A 23,910-nucleotide genomic window follows, 5' to 3' on the forward strand; every position below is an offset into this window, starting at 1 on the left:
TTGTGTTTTGGATTTTTCAGTGGGTTGCCCATGTTTGGATTCAAAACCTGATTCAGCAACCCAGCTATATCATACAGACCTGTATCTTTATACTCTCAGTGAAAAATCTAGGGATGATATCAGCTACAAGTATAAGAATGAGTTGTAAAGGCCACAGTCCTCTCCATAAATGTCAAACTTAGGGCCAGGAAAACTGCCTAGCCCAAACCAGATGAAAATGTAATTGAGAAATATTGAACAAAATAAATAAAAATGTAACCCAACGTACATAAGGTTAATTTGTGGTTTTCTAGTCAATACGCAGCCAGCAGAGATACATTACTTTTTGAATCTGAGGCCACTGGCCTAAACCCAGGGAGGACTCAGTGACATTAGTAATACAGGATCATTGGTTACTAGATTGAGATCTGGAAGAGGTCTCAGAAAATATCTAGTCCTCTTTTTACAGATGAGGAAACTGAGGCCCGGGAAAGTTAAATGACTTACCTAACGTCACATGGATAATAAATATCAAGGGTGGAATTTGGACATAGAGCTCTGATTTAGAGCTAGTTATATTTCAATTGTGCCGGTCTGCCAAATGAATTTCATTTTGTCAGAATTCTGGCAGAGGACGCATTTAGAGCTAGAAGGAATCTTAAAAATCATATAGTTAAACTCTCACATTTTTCAGATTAGGAAACTGAAGCAGAGGGAGTTAAAATGAGGCACTAAATTAATTTGGCAATGGAGCCATCTTGTAAGAAATACCTCTATTCTGTATGTGAGTTATTTCTGTTGTTTCATGAGTCTCTGTGCAACTTCTCTCTTCATTAAGATCCTACAGGGTCAGATGCTTCACCACATCTTAAATTGCAATTTAAAAACTTGACTAATCTTCTCCAATAAGGAGGGCAGCTGGTGGAATTCATAACAGTGAAAAATAAATGGAGGTGTAGCCCGACTGGCAGAGCCATATGACAGGGACTACTTATAAAGCAAAAAAGGAATGAATCCTTCTTGGTCACAGAAGGTTTTCCTTCATTAAAAAATCATAGGTTTTTAAGAGTTGGAAAGTAATGGAATATATCTTCTCCTCTGAAACATGGGCAAATTGAAGGAGAGAATACTTAAAGTGACCTCCCCCAAAGTCCTATGATAAGCTAATACTAGAAATAAGATTAGAACTTTGATCCTAGTGAGTGCTAGATCAGTCCTCCCAACAGGCAGCACTGCCTCCTTTGCATTCTCCATTTCCTTTCCTTGGATGTTTCAATCATGAGGAGTTGAATTCTTTCCTTGATGAGTATATAGGACAGAATGAGGTTTAACGTTTAAGGTGGCACTCGGACATCAGCCATCAGTGAGGGCATTCAAGTTTACAAAGAGCTTTTTGAGAAGTAAATTTTCCTTCTGAGTTGACAAGAGCTATTTTTTTAGGCTGCCACAATATTGGGAGAGTCCAAGAGGCCAATGATGGCAAGTTTCTTCTGACTGCATAATGGGTCAATGCACTTTTCTTTAAAAATCAAATCAAATTATCTTAATCCAAATCCTACTTGTACTGCTCTGTGGGGTCTCTTCTTCGGGCATGAAAGTTTACTCAGTAATATAAATACAAGATACACACAGACACACACAACACACATATATTTGTTTATATATATATATATGAAATATAGTAGTAAGGTAACTGCAAATCTGAAAGAAAACTGACTAAGCAATAAGTTGTGATGGTACCTTGTAAGTGCCTGATAAGGCTACTAAACCACCCTTTTCATTTGGGATTTAGGATTTCAGTCCATTGATTGAGACCCAACCTTTGAGGAAGACCTGAAAGGTCCGTTCTATTGAGGTTGTTGTTTGGTCAGTCATTTCAGTCATGTCCACTTCTTCATGACCCCATTTGGGGTTTTCTTGGCAGAGATACTAGAGTGATTTGCATTTTCCTTCTCCAGTTCACTTTACAGATGAGGAAAGTGAGGTAAACAAGGTTAAGTGACTTGCCCAGGGTCACACAGCTAGTAAGTGTCTGAGGCCACATTTGAACTCATGAAGAGTCTTCATGACTATAGCTCTGGTATTCTATCCAATGTGCCACCTAGTTGCCCCATGAGTACCTTAGTAAAAACTCAGTTTTCATGCAGACTAGAGACAATACATGTAACACCAAGAGGAGTGGGCAACAGGAAATCTTAGTTGAAATTTTGTCTCCAAAATTTATTATGGGACCTGGGGCAAGTTATACTGGGTCTCAGTTTCCTCATCTGCAAAATAAATATAATAATCCTTATCCCTCTGAGGGCTTTTGTGAGAAAGTAGCCTGTAATCCTTGGCACACCCTAGCTACTATTATGATGACTTCTTTAGGTTTACATTTTGTTTTCAGTAAAGTCAATCTTTCAGGAAAGCCTCTGTTCTTCCCATTGAGGTATATTTGTATGATGATGGGCCTTTTGCAGAATAGACCCATTATTTTTAATAATTTTTCTGCTAAGGCTTCAATCTCAAATTTTGATAAAGATAATTTGTCACTAAAGGGAGAAAGAATTGGCATTGTTCCAACCTCTGGGAAATATAGGTGGGCTTGACCCAAATGAGAAGAGTAAATTAGAATTCCAAGATAAACTGACTCCTTTATCGTAGTAAGTATTTTTCTAAAATCATAGGATTTTACAGCCAGAGCACTGTAATCCAATCCCTTCATTTGACAGGTAGGTAGGGCAATCAATTCAGCTCTGTAGAGTTGGCATGCCTCATCTGAGGTCACGGAACTTTTTGGTGCAGTGCTGGGCTTAGAATTCAGACCTCCTGAGATCTGAATCACCCTTTTCACTATACCTATTTCTTCAAATATTCCATGAATTTTTAGATAACTACTTAGATTATTAACACTTAGGGAAAAAGTACGTGGAGAAAATTTAGCAGGGCGCAGGGATACCAATGAAACCAAATACTCATGTTCAAACTTGTCTGGGAGATGAAATATTTATGTCCGATAATAAATCATTTTTCTACTAGCCAGATACCCAAATGGGGGATCCAAAAAGATGCATATTAAACATTTTCTTTAAGTTTAAAGGAGCAGTATTTAAAAATAAAATCAGTTCTTTTTAAACAAATTAAGAATTGATTTTTCTCAAATATATATATGGTCGTCTTGTTTGGTGGAAGCGTCTTTTGAACTTTCACATTTGGACTCGAAATTTACTTGGCAATACAAATACAACACATGGGTTTTCCCACATGATCTATTACACAACAAGACATGGAAAAAAGGTCAACATAACCCTGAAAACAAAGGCATTGAACCCAGTCATCAAATTCTAGAAGGATCTTAGTGGATTTGGTAAAATCTCAAGATTCCATGTGTACATTTCCTTCAAATACTCAATATGTTATCTGTGGAGCCAATTTTCAAGACCTCTTCTCTCTGTCTATTGAGATCTTAGCACAGTTTGTTCCAGTGATCATAATTAAGTAACACTAGCATTTATATGCTATAATCATACCTCCTCTACATGGCTACAAAAGTATGCTATGACACTGTTCAATTACTCATCTTAATATTTGAGCCCATGGAACTCACTACTCCCCTGTAACATCATTTCACTCAAGATAGTGTTTCTAAGGAATCAAAAAATTGGTGGGATGATATGGATGTAGACATAAATGGCTATAGGTCCTCACACTTTATTTTCTGAGTAACATGTCTGCTGAAATAGTTGTTGACAAAATTCACATGTTTTGGTATAAACAGAATAATTTGTTATGGCCATACTTATATGGAAGGTAGTGTTACTCGCTTTGATAAAAAACGAAATAGGAAGAATTAATCAAATTGACAAGAATTATATGTAAGTCTCAGGTGGACTAAATCCATTCTCATAGAAGTTACTTTCTTCTATTTAAAGAAAAATCACAAAACTGTGAGATTTTATAGTTTGAGTGTTTTTGAATCTAAGTTCTTTAAATTTTCAGAATAAGAGATAAAACCCCCCCAAAGATGAAAGTTACCTGGTTCATGAAAGTTACCTGCAGATCTGAAAAGAGAACGGAGATCTTCTGAGCTCAAGGTTGATCTTTTCATTCTACTAGGCTTCCAAATGCACTTTTATACATACTCCTTCTATACATTTAGACCACAAATGCTGTAATTATTGAAATAATGAACATGGGAAAAACAAATGCCCAGGATAAAGTTACCAAGCATACTCTCATCAATGGACTATTACAGTTTATGAAGAAATTCTCCACTCTTAGTTAACAGATCTGCTTTGCTAGCCAATCAACTGAATGGTGAACTGGAAAAGGTGTGAAAGAGCCAAGAATAGGGCTGTTTGCTGGAAGGGACAATTTAGATCACCTAATACGATTCCTTTTATTTTAAAGATGAGGTAACTGAAGCTCAGAGAAAGGAAGTAATGTGTTTAGGTGACATAGGCAGTAACTGGCAGAGCAGTGATTCAAAAGAAATCCAGGGTCCTTGCCACCACATCATTTCTCTTTCATTAAGGAAAGACCTAAAACTTTTGCAAAATCCCACTGTTGGAGTCAAATTGCTCTCTGAGCATCTCTGTTTGGGTCTGAAAGTTTCCCTGGTAGCATAAATACAATATACACACAGATATAGAGCTATTCTCCTAACCACACAGCACACAATCACAAACTTGAAAATAACACATCCTAAGACTCTGTAGAGGAAGGCCTTGGTGAGGGCAGCACTGTGTGCTCATATCTCATTCAGGCACTTACTGTAGGATTTCAGATTCATCTTCTCAGGTAAGATGATGTTAATGGTATGCTCATCACCATTGCTGTACCTAAGAAGCAAGCTCTTTTTCTTACGAAGGAGACGGCTGTACTTGGCATTGGAAAGCCACACCTCACACTTGTTGAAGAACACAATGCTGAGAGTGCCCAGGACAACCAGGCATGTCAGAACCCCCAGGATGGTGAAACAGATGATCTGGCTTTCATTAAGCAGAGGTTTACTGTTCTTGGTGAGCTCCCTCATGGTGATTTTCAGCATTCCGTGGTTGGGCTGATGGGTGGCAATCCTGCCCTGCATCTCAGAGGAAAGGTGGTCAGGCAGCCCAGGACCCCTCTTGGTCTTGGTTCCTGGGTGGCCATGGTTACAAGTGGGCCCAGAGAATTCTGGCCTACAGAGGCATTCAAAGCTTCCTCTGGCATGAGGCACACAGGTACCCCCATTCTCACAGGGACCACTGGCACAATGGTCCCCCACACGTCGGCTGCAGGTCTTGTCCATGAACCCCAGCGGGCAGCGACAACGGAAGTCCCCACCGATATCAGTGCACATACCTCCGTTCTCACATGGATTTGGGATGCAGCTGTTCAGGTCCAATTCACAGAAGTTGCCAGAGAAGCCCTCGGGGCACAGGCAGGAGGTGTAGGAGGCAAGCCCATTGTCATCAATGCAAGCTCCTCCATTCTGGCAGGGAGAGCTAGGGCACAAGGTGAACAGGTGAGAAAGGAAGCTACAAGATGTAAAGAAAAGTATATCTACAACAGAATTCCTTGTATATTTTGATAACAATTTCACGGAAGGCTGGCATGATTCTTTTCAGGGTGGCTAGATGGTGCAGTGGATAGAATGCCTGGCCTGTAGTCTGAAGGACCTGAGTTCAAATCTACCCTCAGTCACTTACTAGCTCTGTGACCCTGAGCAAGTCATTTAATTCTGTTTGCTTCTGTTTCCTCATTAGCTGGAGAAGTAAATAGTAAACCACTCTAGCATCTTTGCCAAAAAAAAAAAAATTAAAAACCCAGATGGGGTCACAAAGAGTCTGAAATGACTGAAGAGCAGCAAATGTTTCTTTAAATTTTTTCAGAGACTCCTCTGTCACAGAATAATAGAATGTCAGAATCAGAAGGGATTCAACCCTTTACAACCCCAATAATTCCCTCTGCAACAATTCCTTCCAAGTAGCCTTCTAGCCTCTGTTTGAAAACCTCCAGGAAAAGGGGAGCTCACTACCCCCAGAAGCTGGCCATTTCTCTGTTTGTGAGAAAGCTGTCCTTATATCAAGCTGAAATCTTCCTCTTTGCCACATCTACCCATTATTCTTGCTTCTGTCCACTGAGGCCAAGCAGAATAAATCTAATCCTTTTTCATGATGACCCTTTAAATATCTGCAGACAACTATAATGTCTTCTCAAAGTCTTCTCCATTCTAAATATCTTCAATTCTTTCAATCAATTATCATTCATATTCTCCTGAACATACTCTGGCTTTTTTGTGCTTTCTAACACATGGTGCTCAAAAAGAGGCAGCCTGATACAAGCGGAAGATAAGGGGACCATCATCTCCCTCATTCTGAATATTAGACCTTTATTAATGCAACCTAAGATCCGTCATTTTTTCTGACTGCCTGTTGAGAGAATACGAAGAAAATGTCCTCCAAGAGGCATATAGTGCAGATATTTTGGGGAGAGGCAGAAGGGAATTTGACATGATTTATTTAGGGTTCTTTTTTAATGTATTGACATCTTTTGTTTTTATATTACCTACATTTCCCAATATAGTCTCAACTCTTACTCTTCCAGAAAGCCATCACTCATAACAAAGAACAAAAACAAACAAAAAAACCAGCACAGCAAACCTTACCAACAAGTCCAAAAATATCTGACATTATATTCAGTGTTCCATAGTCATAGTCAAGGGTATGCTGGCAAATGTTTAACAACCAGCTCTCTTGAAGGAAAAAAATATATATAAATATGACACACTTTTAAGTTTAACCTGCATCACTCCCATTTGCTCTGTCACTTTAATAAGTCTAGACAATCAACAAAACAATACATCAAGCCCTGATTTGTAGCATTTGTGATTTCTGAGGTTTAAATGCTCACTCTGAAGATTTAACAATCAGCTTTCCAGAACAGATATGAGATGGCAACCAGATAAGGAGGTAAAACAAGTATTCTCATCCCCATTTTACCAATAAGGAAACTGAGGGAAAGGGAGGGGAAGAAGATACACAGCTAGTCTGTGACAGAGCTAAATGTGAACTGCGTGGATAGAATGTGCATTCTCCCCTCAGTCACAGACTGTCATCGACTCAGCACAGTGGAGAGGAGGGAAAGCAAGGATAGCTGGGAAAGAACTAGAGATATAACAACTCACATGTCTATAGTCAGTCAAGTAGCATTTATTAAGTACTACTATGTGTCAGGCACTGTGCTAAGTAGCAGGGATAGGAAGACCAAAATCAAAACAAAAACGGTCCCCTAAGATTCACAAAGTGTTTTTCCTCACAGCAAACCTTGTTATCTTCACTTAATTGAAAGAGGAAGTAAGGTTTCAGAGAGGCAAGGTGACTTCTCCTGGTACACTTATCTAATTAAAATCAGAGCAGAGAGCTCGCGAGTCCAGGTCCAGTCCCCATCCCACTATACCACATGGCAGGACTCTTTTTGGGCAGCCCATCGTCTGCTGGATGACTGACACATCTGGAGGATACCAAGTCAACAAGGGTTGATCATAAGAAAAAGTCTATTCCAGCCTGTGCTTCCCCAGGGAGAAACTCTTTCTCATAGTGGCTGGTCAACAGGAAGAAGTAAGAATGGAAAGGAAAAACTTGGGAGACAGAGAGAGAGAGAGAGAGAGAGAGAGAGAGAGAGAGAAGAGAGAGATCTATGCCCTTTATTAAAATGTCCTTTATGGGGCAGCTAGGTGGCCCAGTGGATAGAGTACTGGCCCTAAAGTCAGGAGGACCTGAGTTCAAATCCAGTCTCAAACACTTGACACTTATTAGCTGTGTGACCCTGGGCAAGTCACTTAACCCCAATTGCCCAAAAAAAAGTGTCCTTTAGTGTGCACTGGCCAGCCATTTGATAGTTATCATAACCTGAACCATAAGCTCAACAAGTTAAGGATCCATGTGCCAGATCCCTTAAGCTAGGTCAAGGGTACATGACTAAAAGTAATAATAAGAGTTCATATACATATATGTAATTATCATTTATAAAGAACTCTGTTAGGCAGATGGTATTATCCTCATTTTACAGATAAAGAAACTGAGTTTCAGGGAAGTAGAATAAAAAACAAAATTGCATTTGACGTTAGAAGACCTGTATTCAAGTCCTATTTATGCCTCTATCAGTTTTGTAACTTTGGATGAGTCAATTCTCCTCTCGATATTATTTTTTCCATTTATAAAATCAGTGAGTTTCATGACATGATCTCTATCATCCCTTCTAATGCTAAGTCAAAGTATCATAGAATAGGAGACCCTCAGAAGTGATCTAGTCAACCCCCATATTTTACAGATGGCCCAGGAAGGTTAAGTAACCTGCTCAGGTCATATACATACTAAGTATTGAGGTAGGATTTGAACCCAGGTTATGCAACCCCAGGCTTTTACAAAGCTATATACTTTCCCAGGATATCTACTACCTCTGTGCCTATGACCTTACTGGTAATCCTCAAGACAGTAGCCTCAGGCAATTCACCAGCTATGGACAAGAATAAAGGAAAATATACACGCAACAACCCTTCCTCAGAGGAGAAGACACTGCATGCACAAAGGGGCAAGCCCATACCCACAGAGCACCATCCCAACCTTGGAGTCATCTGGAATGGACCCTCCCTCGCTCCCCATTCTTCATCAGCTCCCTAGCCTTGTTCAGCCTATGTTCTCCACGTTTCTCTCCTCCGTCTGATTCTCTCCATCCATAGCATAACCTTTGTTCAGGATTGTAGAATCAGAGCTGGAATGAATCTCACATGCCTTCTAGTCCAAGCCCTTCATATTACAAATGAGGAAATGGAGGCCTAGGGAAGTCAACTTTCTTGCCCAAGGTCACCCTGGGCAAAATAAAAAGTCCCCTGTTTTACATTCATTGCCTTTCCCAATCTATCTCTCGCATAACTTCCCAGGCTGATTACAAATTATTCCCCCTTGAATGCATTCCAGTCGAAATATCTTATTTGGTGTTCCCTATACAAATCAATCTATTTCTCACCTCCATGACTTTATCTAGGCTTTTTCTTATGCCTGCAATGCTCTCTTTTCTCACCACCTCCTCAGATCTAATTCTACATCTTTCAAGAGGTCTTTCATGATTTCCCCAGTTGTTAGTACTGCTGCCCCTGAAATCACGATATACATACACATATATTATATATTAATAGATACAGCATGTTCACAGATAAGTGAATAATGGATACATTGGTATATATCCATTATTCACTTATCCATGAACCTGTTGTATCCTGTCAATATGTTAACTTCTTGATGGTGGCAGCACTGTTATCTCACTTTGGTCTTTTTATCTGAAGATCCCAGAAGAGTGACTTGAACAAAGCAAGTGATTAATAAATTCATGTTGATAGACTAAATACTGTCCTACTGCTCTGATGGTCTTCCCTTGTACTTGCCCACCATTTAATGATAGAGTTGTGGGGACCAGTGAAAGGGTCAATACCAAGAGTAAAGGCTCTATTTTCTCTGCTTTTCTGCACTGGCTGCAGAACTCCCAGGGTAAGAGAGAAGCTGATGCCCTTCTTAGATCCCCTGATCTTCTTGCCTCCTAGGCTCCTTGTGTTAATACCAACAGTTTGTACAATACTCAAATTACTCATAATATAATTCATCTATAACCAGAGGTGGGAATGGGAAATGGGCATCTTCCTAGGAAGTGACATATAAGGGCAATAAAGACCACTTTCAAATATGACTTTTAATAAATGCATTTTAAAGCTATCTCTAGGGTTCAGGAATGAAGCTGTGGGAAAATTTAAATTGCATCCATGCTTCCATTTGGGGGATAAAGCTTGGAAGTCCAATTTTCTTTTTTATTTCATACCATATATTTTTTATTTCCTTACGTAAAAATAATTTTACTGATATCTTTTGCTTTTACATCACCTCCATAACCAAATAGATTCCTCTCCCTTCTTAACCAAATGAGCCTTCCTTTGTAATGGAAAAGAAAAAAAAAAGCTATTCCACAAAACTAACCAACCCATCACCCAAGTCAGACAGTAAAGGTGCTGTTCTAATCCCACAGTCTGCAGAGAAGACAAGAAGGGGAAAGCACTTTTCAACCACAGCCCCTATAAGACACACAAATGCCTTTTTCCTAGCCCTATCCAAAACATCTTTAATAGGGAGCTCTTCCTTTCCCAAAATCCTCCTTGTACACTCTCCATTTCTGGGTTTTTGAGACGTTGCTTTCTCCTGCTTTTCTTCCTAACTGTCCTACGGCTTCTTCTTAGTCTCCCTCACTGGACCTTGGATCTTCATCCAGATCATGCCCACTAACTATGGATGTACTCTCGAGTCCTTTTCTGGAACCCTCTTCCCTTTTCTCTAAAAATTCTTTCACTTGGTGATCTCGTCCTCTCCCATGGATTTAATTATCTCTATGAAGATGACTTCCAGATTTACATATCTAGCCCTAGTCTCTCACCTGAGCTTAGGTACCAAATCACCAAGTAGCTCATAGATATTTAGAAGTAGATGTCCTGAAGGCATATCAAACTCAACAGGTCTAAAACAGACTGAACTATCCAACACTACCCCCCTACAAAAAGAGAAAAATCTCTCCTCTTTTGAGTTTCCTTGCTACTTCAAAGGGCATCGCCATCCTTCTCTCACTCCACATATCAAACCAGTTGACAAATCTTGTCATTTTTACTTTCATAATATCTCCCACCTTTGTCCCTTCTATTCATTCACACAGTCATAACCTCAGGTCCTCATCCCCTCTCACCTGGACTATTTCAATAACCTCCAAATTAATCTCCCAGCCTCACATCTTTCTCCTCTCTAATCATCCTTCGTAGAGCTGCCAAAATGATTTTCTTCAAATATACACCTGACTTTGCTGTCTTCCTACTCAAAAAATTATGATTGCTTCCTAACACCTTCTACATTCAAACTTAAATATTTTTGTTTGGCATTTACAATTCTTTACAACCTAGCCCCTTCCTAAATTTCTAGTCTCTTTTTTTCACATAACTCCTATCCATGAACTCTATGATCTAACCATACTAGTGTGCTTGCTATACCGCACACATGACCCTCCATCTCCTGTCTCTCTGCCTTGGCACTGGCCCTTCCCACCATGCCTGAAATGCCCTCTCTCCTCACCTCCTCCTCTAGAATCACTCAATCACTACCTTCTGCAGAAGACCATTCCTGGTCTACCCTAGCTATAAATGCCTAGCACTCTAGAATGGATGACCTTGTCACTCAATCAGACAATAAGATTTCTTAAGTACCTATGATGTGCCAGACATTGTACAAAGAAAGAAAAAAGATAATCTCTGATCTCAAGGAGCTCCCATTTTAATGGTGGAAATAATATACAATCAACCAGGTACCAACAAGCTATATAAAATATAACTAGGAAGTAATCAACAGAAGAAAGTAGCGGCATTAACAAAAGGATCAGGAAAGGCTTCTTGTAGAAGGTGGAATGTTAGCTTGGACTTGAAAGAAAGCCTGCTACCTACTTTGCATGTATCTTGTATATTCTTACACATGTACATATTGTCTCCTCAATTAGAGTGAAAGCTCCTTGAGGGCAGGAACTATTTTTGATTCTTCTTTATATCCCCAGCACTTAGCATAGTTCCTGTCACATAGTAAGGGGCTGAAAAATACTTATCGATTGACTAATTGAGTGACTTGACTGACTGATGTGAAGAGATATTACTGTCCACCTTGACATTGTGCAGATGTTTATTTTGAGGGGGTTGGGGGGTTGAGGTTGGGTTTGGGCAAAGCAGCATGTCACACTGAAATCTCTGGGGAAAAGTCTGGTGACTCCTAGTTCCCATTTCTGGGATGTTAAGAGTCCACATTTCTACAACTTCTAATAATAATTATTATTATAGTAATTCCCAGGGAGGCCACGTGGTATGGTGGCAAAAAGGTTTAGATTTGGACTCAGAGGACTTGGGGTTGAATCCTGGGACCTATATGATCCTGAGCAAGTTACTCAACCTCTATGTGTCTTAGGGTCACTATTTATAAAATGAAAGGGTGGGACAAGGTAATCTCTAAGACTCCTTCTGTCTCTAAGTCCGTGGTCTTTCTGTTTCTGTGTTTGACCCAACTCACACATCCATCATATCCAATGTCCTTTGACCAGAGAGGTAACCCAAAATTTTCCACATCTTCCTTTCTGGAGGGTTTTCTCTCTCTCTTCTGATTTCTTTGTTTCTTAAGCCTCTGCACTATAGTTTTTGAATAATGATGAATTGTTGATTTTGTTGTTTGGAGTACTCTCACTTCTTGTATTACCTTAACCAGGGGTGGGGAACCTGTGGCCTCCAGGCCACACGTAGCCCTCTAGGACAGAACAAATTTGTTCTGTGAAGTTTGGATTCAAAGGGTCGTATCTGAGGACCTAGAGGGCCACGTGTGGCCTTGAGGCCTCAGGTTCCCCACCCCTGCCTTAACCTTTGTCTTTTCATTTTCAATTGATAATTAGGGGTATTAGTAATTTCTGATGTATTTTTGTTTTCTAGATCCTACTCTACATTTTTAAAAATTCTTTTTCCTTAGGTAATATAGTGATTAAGTTTTCTGTCACATTCATTGAAACAAGGTACATGTTCTTTTCTATGTGTTATCACACACCTCACATCCCCAAATGTTTTTTTTTCTCCAGACTAAATATCCTTTAACCAGCAGTTATCTGGCATAATATGTTTCCACAGGTTTTCAATAGTTCTCTCATGACACTTTTGCCGTAGTGGTATTTGACACTTGTCTTTAGGAGTATTCCTAAATAGCTACACCTTTCTTCCTATGGTCCTTAACATGGTAACACATCCCTTCCCCCAGAACCTCTGGGCTGCTCTTCCTATGGTCCTTAACATGGTAACACATCCCTTCCCCCAGCACCTCTGGGCTGCTCATCCACTTTTGGTGTCCACCTTCACCCTATTCTCACCTGTAGTTCCAAGAAGCTGTAACATACTCAGCAGCCACACCTGGTAAAACCATCTTGGTGGACAGGCTAAACAAGCAGAGGGTAACTGGGAAGCCTCAAAGCTGTCAGTAAATTAGAGGGATGTCTATTCCAAGAACGTGAAAACTTTCCCCAGCAAAGTGAGTAAGATGAGAACAATTCTCTTCAATGGCCATGAAAGCAGCTGACGCAGTCTCTCTGGAGTTCTTAGTGCTTGCTTAATCAGACATTGAAGATACCAAGGTCATCTACTGCATCATGGGCCACTTTTCCTTTTGTTCTGCCATTGGACTTTGATGACTCAGGAAGAGGGAGTGAGGCTAATGACTTTGTGTAACTCTGCTTCACTTAAATCCCATTCATACACAAGTCAAGATATCCCCTGTGATATGTCACCGGTTCTCTTCAAAAATGAAGGACGAACAACAAACAGAACAGCCATGGTAACAACTGCAACTTATGTATCTATTCATGATGGTGACTGAAGATTATTAAAATTATTCTATTTTAGCATAGTTGTTCTATTAGTGAGGTACCATGGTACAGTGGGAAAAGCACTGGATTTGGTTTTAGGGGACCTGGATTCAAATTTTGCTTCTTTCACTTGCAATCTGTGTTACCTTGGGTAATTTGTTTAACTTTTCTTTCCCTCACCTCTAAAATGAGGGGGTTGGACTACATGACCTCTAAGGTATCTTCTTGTTTTCAATCTTTTCAAAATTCTGTTCTAAGTATACCCATTCAAAGTCATTCAAGTCACCAGAATTATATTAGCCATCCATTTCATTATTAGGTAGCGTTTTCAACGTCTTCAGGTTCTTCAGCGTTTCCCTCTTCAGATATTGAATAACTCCTAAACTGTCAATCTTCTTTGATTTAATCTGGGTTCAGGCATGAAATGATTTCTTACAATTACCTTATAATGATCTATAATATTGGAGTGCAACCCGGAGCAGAAGATATCACTGACTAAAACAATAGGAAGCCCTTGTCAAGAGCTGGTAAGATCTGCTTCCAATTCTGCTACGAAGTGGTACTGGCATCTAATAAAAGCATTCATCATTGGAGTTCATTTCACATACATTCAAAATTTGCTCACTTTAGCTAGTTAGTTTAGTTAGGCAACACCATCTGCCCCTAAGCATTTACTACCAGATGGGGTGTTATCGTTTCTAATTTGTTCTGATATATCTTGTCTATTTGAGGACACAAAACAAGAAAGAGTGCTACTCGTTCCACTGTCATCCACATTAAGCCGATCACAGCAATGGTTTTGGGTAGGGTGAATGATACTGACCAATACAGCTGACAAACGTCGTTGTTGTTGTTGTTGTCGTTGTTGTTGTTGTTGTTGTGTTGTTATTTATTAGTGTTTCACTCGTGTCCAACTCTTTGTGACCCCATTTGGGGTTTTCTTGGCAAAGATACTGGAGTGGTTTGCCATTTCCTTCTCCAGCGCATTTTATAGATGAGGAAACTGAGTTAAACAGGATTAAGTGATTTGCCCAGGGTTATATAGCTAGTAGATGTCTGAGGCCATATTTGAACTCAGGAAGATGAGTCTTCTTGACTCCAGGCCCAATGCTCTATACACTGCAGCACCCAGATGACTAACTATAGGTGTGCACATCTATCACATGCCACTATTGCATCATAACAAAATTGGAAACTGATCTAATTCCTCTTTTTTATGTTATCCTGTACCCCACCCCTAGCATTTTCTTCTGCAAGCTAAATATGCTAGTTCCTTAACCAGCAGTTATCTAGCATGATATCCAATCCCCTGACCAGGGGCCTTTTGACTGAATCCAAACTTCATGGAACAATTTGTTTTGATTCTACACTTGAGGACCTAGATGGCCATGTGTGGCCTTGAGGCCACAGGTTCACCACTCCTGCCCTAACCATCCTGTCATCCCTCCTCTGCATTCACTCCATTTGGTCAATGTCCTTCCTAAAACATGGCACCCAGAGCTGAGCACAATTATCCCCTACAATTTATCCCTTTCAGTTAGACACATTACCACCTAACAGTTAAAGAACTGAAGAAACATTGCTAGTCTTACCCCTTTTATGGCACTAAATATTCTGGCAAAACTGGTCTACAGAGCCCATTTCTCATAGTTTAAATGGCAGCTAAGGATTATTTAAGTGTCATCTCTTATTCCCTTACCTTTGCAATATTATGCAAATAACTGAGAAATGTGTCTTGGTTTGCTGGCCCCAATTTATTTCCATTCATACACATCAGAATTTCAAAGGATCACAAGTATATTAATATCAAATTACTTTGGGCTGTGCCATAGCGACACAAGACACACCTGGTTGTTTGTTTGTTTGTTTGTTTGTTTGTTTTTTAAGGAAATTGGATGCTGCTCAACAGCATCATGAATTGGAAATAGCAGCGGAGTCAGGATGTGCAGATTCTAGCACCTAGTTTCCATAAACTACTAACGTGACCTTTGATAAATCAGTTCCCTTCTCTGGGCCTCATTTGTTCACCTGTAAAATGAAGGGGTTCAACTAGATTGATCTTGCTCTAAAATATGTCATTCTGTCATTATGAAGAAACTTCCATCTCAAAAATTCTATAGGCCTGAGGTCCCCACACACTCTATGTTCTATGATACTAAGGCTCTTTCTAGCTCTAAGAGTTTATAATCCATGATTCTAAGGTCCCTTCCTGCTGTAACAGTCCATGTTCTTGTCTCTAAAGCAAGGGTCCTTAACCATTTTGTGCACTATGAACCTCTTCAGCACCTTGGTAAAGCCAATAGACGCCTTCTCAGATTAGTGTTTTTACGCATAAAATAATGTACATAAGATTATAAAGAAAACCAATTATATTGCTAAACGTGCAATCTTTTCCCATTCAAATCCATGGATCCCTTGAAACCTATACATGGAACTTAGGGATCTATAGACCCCAACTGAAGAACCACTGTTCTAAATCCCCTTCTGGCTCTGACTTTCTAAGCCCCCTTCCAGCTCTGACATTCTGTGTTCTGTAATGCTAAGGCCCCTTCCACCTCTGACTTTCTATGTTCTATGGTTCTAAGGCCCCTTCTAGCTCTGACATTCTATTTTCTATGATCCTAAAACTGTTGTGATCCATAACATTCATATTCTAAGTTCCCTTCAAACTCTGACATTCCAAAGTCCCTTTCAGCCTTACATTCTGTTGGGGGGGGGGGACTTGTGGCTTTGAGGTCACAAGTAGCCCTCTAGGTCCTCAAGAGTGGCCCTTTGACTGACTCTAAACTTCACAGAACAAATTCCCTTAATAAAGGGATTTGTTCTGTAAAACTTGGACTCAGTCAAAAGGCTGAGTCACAAATTCTCCACACCTGTTCTGTGTTATATGATCATTAAGTCTCTCCAAGCTCTGACATTCTAGGACCCTTTGACCCAGTCTATGCTACTCCAGGAAAGGAAAGAATACTTCAAGGTCCCAAAGGACAGAAATTTCTACCACTTCAGTTTTTTTACTGAAAGGATCTTTGTAAAATGAGAAATGAAAATTACATAGAAAATCACATAGACAATCATAAATTGCTGGAAGTGAAGATTTACCCATTAATGACACAAGGTCCTTCCTTAAAATGACAGTTTCTTCCTGAAGAACCCAGGACACAGGAACAGCTGGAGCCTCCTTCTTCAGAACCAGTGCATGTCCCATTCTTGTGGCAGGCTTTGTTAGCACACAACTGGAGATCTAAAGGAACATACACAACATATTCATTATTATTCCCTCTCATCTAGCAAGCTTCGCCACTCAGGAACTCTGCTCCACCATCTTGCTACTCAGGTAGACTAGCTGGTCCCTTTTTACGGAGCTTCCCCCACTGCAGGTCATTCCTCTGTACTCTCTCTCTTTTTTTTTTTTTTTTGCTTTTTTAGGCAATTGGGGTTAAGTGACTTGCCCAGGGTCACACAGGTAGTAAGTGTCAAGTGTTTGGTCTGAGGTCAGATTTGAACTCAGGTCCTCCTGACTTCAGGGCTGGTGCTCTATCCAGTGCACCACCTAGCTGCCCCTCATTCCTCTGTACTCTTGTGCAAGACTTATCATCTAAAACAATGGCCTTCTGGTTTGTGTCATGCTAGTTGAAGGACACAACCCCAAAACAAGGAGGCAGTGAGTCTAGGAGAGCAGAAAGAGATGTATAAAGAACAGGGCTCATGTGAAAGCCCTTAGTCTTAAAGGAAAAACAGTAGAAGCTAGAACAGAAGAAGCCCTGGCGAAAATAAACTAAGGATAAACCAATGTATCGGGCAGTCATTCATAGCAGTCAGGATTTCTACCTGCAGCAAAGAAGGCTTGAAAGTAAACATCTCAGGAAAGACTTTTTTTTCAATAACCAGATCAATAAAACTGTCCCACACTCTACCCCAGCCAAAATAGTCTACAAACCATCTTCAAAATATATTACATTATCCTGCATTCTAATGTGGGCTCAGCTCATTCTAATAGTCTGGAAGGCCATGCCCCCTCTTCTTCCTACCAATCCAAATCCTCTCTTCCCTCCATGTTAGGATTCCTGATATAAGTAAGGGTCAGAATAGATTACCTATAAAGATCCAACCACCACTGAGATTTGGTGATGCTCTGATCCAAGGTCTAGCTGCATACTCCATGAACCCTTTGTTGATAAATTCAGTTTACTATGATTTCTCCCTCTTCTGATTTCCTGTAATCTATCCCATTTATTTGTTTGCCCTTCCCATGTGATACCTTATCTGGGGCAGGTAGTTTTGAACTGGCAATTCAAATTTCACTGCTATTTAGCTCTTCTCATGTTAATTTTCTCTCTTAACACTGTAATGACCTTGTATTTCAATTTTCTTTTGAATTTCCTTGTTTTTTCTCTTTCACTTTCCTGTATTTTCTCACAGTGTATAGGGTCTTCAGGCACTAGAAGTTCCCTTTGCCTCACTGGTTCCCCAATGCGAAAGACTTATTGGCTTCTTAAAACTTGACCAATGTACCTACCACAGTTACTGTACCTCCCTAACCCTCTAGGCCCACAACAATTGTGTATCTGCCTCTGAACTAATGAAATCACAAATTTAGCCCATCCTTCCCACCCCCACCCCCCAAAAAAATACCAGTAAGGTAGCCTAACGTATAGAACCATCCAATTAATAAACATAATGAAAGAAGTGAGAAATTCAGCATTGTGGGATAGAAAGAGCCCTGGACTGGGAGACTCGTATTTTAATTCTCGCTCTAACATTTATAATCTGTTACAACTTTGGACAAGTCATTTCCCTTACCTGGGCCTCAGTCTCCTCCCCTATAGAATAAAACAGTTGATCTAGATAAACTCTAAGGTTTGACATTCTTTGAATGTGTCACCTTGGTTCGGGTCCCAACTATGCCATGAAATCACTGAGCAATCAGTCACTTACTTCCCTTCTCTGTGGGTCCCATTTTCTTCATCTTGCAAAGGGAGAAGACTGAGCTAAATGATATCTGGGTTCCTCTCAGCTCTTCCATCATATGATTCATAGGATTCAAAATTATTATTTCTGGTAAGACTCTGAGAATGCTGGGAAAGGGGAAATGGATTTTGCCCAAGGCTAGAGTGTGTCACAGAGCTGCTGATTATGCTCTGCAATTAAGAAATGGCCCAGTTGTGCAGGTGCTCATGGGAAGAATGGTGGTAAAAACTTGTCACTAGGCATGGTAAAGGAAGGAGTGCAGACTGAGCTGCTCTAGCAGTCACAATGATTGAACTGGTACAGAGAAGTCAGCATGAGTGATAGAGAGAAAAAACAGCTAAGTATGTGGAAGTCAATTTAGCGATTCCCCAATAACAAAATGGTAAAAGGCTATACTCAGCTCTCAAAAGAAGAAAAGCAAACTATTGACAATTATATGCAAGATTACTCCAAGTCACTAAAAAGAAGAGAAATGTACAAGATAACACACAATAAAGAGACAAAGATGGAAAGATGGAAATGATAGCTTAGCACAGTGCATGACACATAGTAGGGACTTAATATTTATTTACTGAAAGTCAATGTTGGAAGGAGGGGCTGCAGGGAGACAGGCATACTAATATACTGTCAAGATTATTGAGAAATGGTTCAACCACCCTGGAAAATAATTTGGAATGTAGACTTTTTTTAGAAAAAGTAAATAAAATTACCATACCCTTTAACCCACGCATCCCCTTTTCCGAGAGGTTAAAGACAGAAAGAATGGCCCCATTTACAACAAAATATCCAAGGTAAAACTTTTTTTGTGTGGTATCAAAAAACTAGAAACAAAGAATGTGCCCATCAGTTAGGGAATGGCTAAACAACTGTGGATACGTGAATAAAGGAATATCGCTGACCCACTAAGAAATAGTGAATATGAAGAACTCAGAAAGGCATGCCAAGATACAAACTGATGCAAACTGAAGTAAGCACAATTAAGGAACAATATATATAATGACAACTTAAATGGAAAGCATGTTTGTGCATGCCAACAAAACACACACACACACACACACACACAAATGAATGCTGTGTCATTATAATGATGGCAGCTAGGTGGCATGGTGGATAGAATGCCAGGCCTGAAGTCAGGAATACTCATCTGCCTAAGTTCAAATCTGGCCTCAGACACTTATTAGCTGTGTGACCTTGGGCAATTCTCTTAACCCAGTTTGCCTCAGTTTCTTTATGTCTAAAATGAATTGAAGAAGGAAATGACAAACCACTCCAATATCCCTGCTAAGAAAATCCCAAATAGGGTCATGAAGAGTTGGACATGGCTGAAGTGGCTCAATGACAACAACAATTATCATGACCAAGTCTGGCCCTAGAGGAGAGCTGGGAAAATTTAATTCCTCCTTTTTCTGGAAGTATGAATATGGATGAGCAATAATGCCCACGCTGTCAAATATTGTTGATGTGTTAGTTTTGCTGAACTGATTTTTTATTTTCTCTTATTAATTAATCTTTCTTTTCTTAATCTTTGTCTCAAGGAATGCCTCACCAAGTTAAGAGCAGGGAGGGATACACTGGAAATAGAGTGCAACAACAAAAGGTATCCATAAAAATAATGTATTTTTTTTTAAATTAAGTCAATTCTTCACATCTGCAGGAGGGTTGGGAGTTTGTGAGCCCTAGCTATTTGTGTGGAGATGTAAAGCAGAAGCAGTGACCTTATGAACTGGAGGGAAGGTGGGGAGAGAGAGACAGACAGAGAGAGAGAGACAGAGACAGAGAGAGAGAGAGACAGAGACAGAGAGAGAGAGAGACAGAGAGAGAGAGAGAGACAGAGAGAGAGAGAGACAGAGACAGAGAGAGAGAGACAGAGAGAGAGAGACAGAGAGAGAAGAGAGAGAGAGAGAGAGAGAGAGAGACAGAGACAGAGACAGGGGAGGGGGGAGAGAGACAGAGACAGAGACACAGAGAGAGAGAGAAGGGGGGAGGGGAGAGAGAGACACACACAGAGACACAGAGAGAGAGAGAGGGAGAGAGAGAGAGAAGGGGGGAGGGAAAGGGAGAGGGAGAGAGAGATGTTGTCTAGGTTAGGACAAGGAGTCAGGTGAGTCAGAAGAGGAGATTCCACCTCAGTTAAGGTGAGAATGTGCAACTCTGTGAACAAGAACATTGTAACTGCATAAAAAGGTCCCTAAAAGATATTCATTCCCAAAAAAGCAATAAAAAAGATATTCATTCAACTAGCATTTATTAAGCATCATGCTACCAGCTAGGGGTATAACAACAAAAACCAAATAGTCTCTGTCCTCAGAGAACTTGCGCCATTTTTAAATTCAGCTGGGGGAGAGAGGGCAGAGATAACACATACCAAGAAAGGTCAATACAAAATATATTATATTACAAAGTAACACTGACAGGAGAGGTGAGACATTAACAACAGAGGAACAAGGATATGGGAAACAACTCTCTCAGTGTGACAAGTTTTGCCTGCAGGTTTTATTTCCGTTTTCAAGTCTTGCTGGCAAAGGGAAAGCTAAAGTTTACCAGGCAATATAGTGCCACACTTCCTTGACTGCCATCTTCCCACAAGCATTTATTTCTCAAAAAGGAAGAAAAATGATCAATAAAGGCACACAGCCGAATTGCAGGTGAGTAATTGCATGCTCAACACAAGAAAATATAATGACTATTTATCCATCTCTCTGTGGGAATCAACCCTCCAGGTTCAAGTATCCAGGCCCTGCGTATGGTCAGTTAATCCCCTTGTTCTGTGTTGTCTAGCTGGGGATTACCCCCCTGTGGAAATGAAATGGTCAGGCATCAAATCAGTTATAGGTGAACGTGCAGCAGGGATGGGAGGGGGAGCAGCTCAGTCATCCAACAGCCAAAGGCTGGTTCTTAAAATTTTAGAGTTTGGTATTGTAGTGATGGAGGATCTTGAGAGAGTGTGTACGTCTTCAGAGGGTCCTTGAAAGAACTTACTATCTTCTGTTCCCTACATTCCCAAATTGTTAACCCAAACTAACCCCCTGGAGTAATTTCATAGTATAGAGATTGCATTTTCTTGTTAGTCTCTGAGTTCCCAAAACACAATGGCTCAAGAAATTCTTCCTGTATGAGATAGATAGACAGATAGATAAATAGATAGATAGGTAGGTAGATTGATAGACAGACAGATAGACAGACAGATAGATACATAGACAGATAGATACATAGACAGACAGATAGATAGATAGATAGATAGATAGATAGATAGATAGATAGATAGATAGATAGATAGATAGATGGATGGATGGATGGATGGATGGATGGATGGATGGATGGATGGATGGATGGATGGATAGATAGATGGATAGATAGATGGATAGATAGATAGATAGATAGATAGATAGATAGATAGATAGATAGATAGATAGCCAGATGTATAAATATACAAATAAATGTGCCTCTCAGAGAGCTGATCTAAGCTCAATTTGAGGTCAGCTTTGTAAAACCCATTAGACTTTCAATTTAGGTTAATGAACTTTTGACCACCTTCCCTTTTTTCATCATGCCAAATCCCTGTTTAAATGTTAAACACATTTAATATTATTTCAGGGCAGCTAGGCAGTACAGTAGATAGAATGCCAGGCCTGGAGTCAGGAAGACTCATCATACTGAATTAAATCTAGCCTCAGACAGTTACTAGTTGTGTCACCCTGGGTAAGTCATTTAACCCTGTTTGCCTCAGTTTCTCATCTGTAAAATGAGGAAATGGCAAACCATTCCAATATCTCTGCCAAGAAAACCCCAAATAAAGTCATGAAGAGTTGGACATAACCGAAATGACTGAACAACAATATTGTTTCAGGAATAATTCAACTGATCTATAATCAGCAAGGAACTCCCTCCACATGAACAGATTGAAACCTAATGTACCTTCCCATCCTGTGCAATTTTTGTCCATGTCTTCTGATAAATCCTTTATATAGGACCCACTTATAATGCTGAATACCTTCCTTTGTTGTTTTTTTTTGTTCCATTTTGTCGTGTTTTAAGGATTTCGTTTATAGTAGTGTTGTGTGACAGCTGGGCCCCTGCTGTCCGTGATGCTCACTACATAACCAGCCTATCTGTTCTTTAAGTCATCTGTACACCTGATAATGTTTTTCATGCTGCTCTGGTCATCCAACTCATGCTGTTGATACATTATGCCCTTTCTTACATCTATGGAGAAAGGAGTCATTTTTTTTTATTTGTAGCCCCAGGACCCTGCAGAGTGTCTGGCCTATAACAGGCAATTAAATAAATGTCTGTTGATAAAGTGACTGACTGCTTGAAGGAATTAAAAACGTTAAGACTGTGGAAGAGAAGAGAAGATGTGAGAGGGGGGTGATTTTTGTATTTATTTGAAGGGCCATCATGTGAATGAGGGATCTGATGCTCTGCTTGGCTCTGGAGAACAGAAATAGGAGCAATGAGGAGAAGCTGCTGAGAGGCTGATTAGGGCTCAAAGTAAGGAACAATTACCTAACCATCAGAGCTTTCTGAAAATGGAATGATCTATTTCTTTTGCTGCTGAGTTTCCCATTGTTGGAGGTCTTTAAGTAGAGGCTGAATGACCACTTGCCGAGGATACTGTAAAGGAGATTCCTGCTCAGATACAGGTTAGAATCAATGGCCTCCAAGTTCCCTTCTAATTCTGAAGTTCCTGCATAATATGATTTATACCATATAACAATCATGTATAGCATGCCCTCTAATCCTCTTAACATGCAAATTGCTACCCAGAAGACGGACCTACTACAGGCTGTAAAATTTCTTACCTGAAATGTAGCTCTCAGAATTCAATGCTATTTCAGATGTGGTCTTGGCAGTGTCACCATCTGGATAACAGGTGTTCTCCATTCATTACATCTTCTATTGTGGATGTCTAGACCAATCTCTTTCAATAATGTTATCTAATGTATGCTATTCTAAACTCTAATTCTAAAGCCCTCAGTGTAGCCTTATTGACCCTCCAACACAGTCCCCACAGCTGCTGTTCCAAATCTTCTCTTCTTTTCTCAAGGTTCCCATACCATTCCTCCCCTCATCTCAACAAAGGATCTCTCCTCCTTCATTCAAAGTGAGCTCCCCTTCTCCCCTACTCTGTTTTAAAACCCCCTTGAGATTCTGTACTCTCTTCTCCTTTATCCCAGTCTCTGATGAATAGATGGCCCTTCTAACCAAGACCAACTCTTCTATGTATATCTTTTATCCTATTCCCTCCAGTTTCCTCCAGCAGATTGCTCCCATAATAACCCCTTTTCTCTCTAACCTTCCAACACTTCCCATCAATGGGCTTCTTCCCTGCTGCCTAGAAATATGTCCAGGGCTCTTTTATAAACAACAAGAAGTCCTCAAGATGACAAAATCCCTTTGAATTATTGTCTGTGTCTCATTTCACAGCCAAACTTTTGGAAAAGCTGCTTACACCCATTCCCCCCACTTTCTCTCTTCTCACTCATTTTCTCAAACCCTTGAAATCTGGCTTATGATTCCATCACTCTTTCCAAA

General features: G+C 40.1%; 1 protein-coding gene across 1 annotated transcript in view; it reads right to left on the reverse strand.

Annotated features, from left to right (window-relative positions):
• Positions 1-3,652: 3,652 nt before the first annotated feature.
• The window catches only part of DLK1 (delta like non-canonical Notch ligand 1), a 34,025-nt gene continuing 13,767 nt past the window's right edge, over positions 3,653-23,910 (reverse strand). The window contains exons 4-5 of the mRNA XM_021007307.1: positions 16,507-16,648; positions 3,653-5,447 (exon numbers count right to left, since the gene is read on the reverse strand). Of these exons, the coding sequence (XP_020862966.1) occupies positions 4,712-5,447; positions 16,507-16,648 (878 nt within the window). The 3' untranslated portion in view covers positions 3,653-4,711. The remainder of the gene's footprint in view (positions 5,448-16,506; positions 16,649-23,910) is intronic.

Source organism: Phascolarctos cinereus, unplaced genomic scaffold (assembly GCF_003287225.1).
Source record: "Phascolarctos cinereus isolate Bilbo 61053 unplaced genomic scaffold, phaCin_HiC Scaffold_2;HRSCAF=192, whole genome shotgun sequence".
Lineage (NCBI taxonomy): Eukaryota > Metazoa > Chordata > Mammalia > Diprotodontia > Phascolarctidae > Phascolarctos > Phascolarctos cinereus.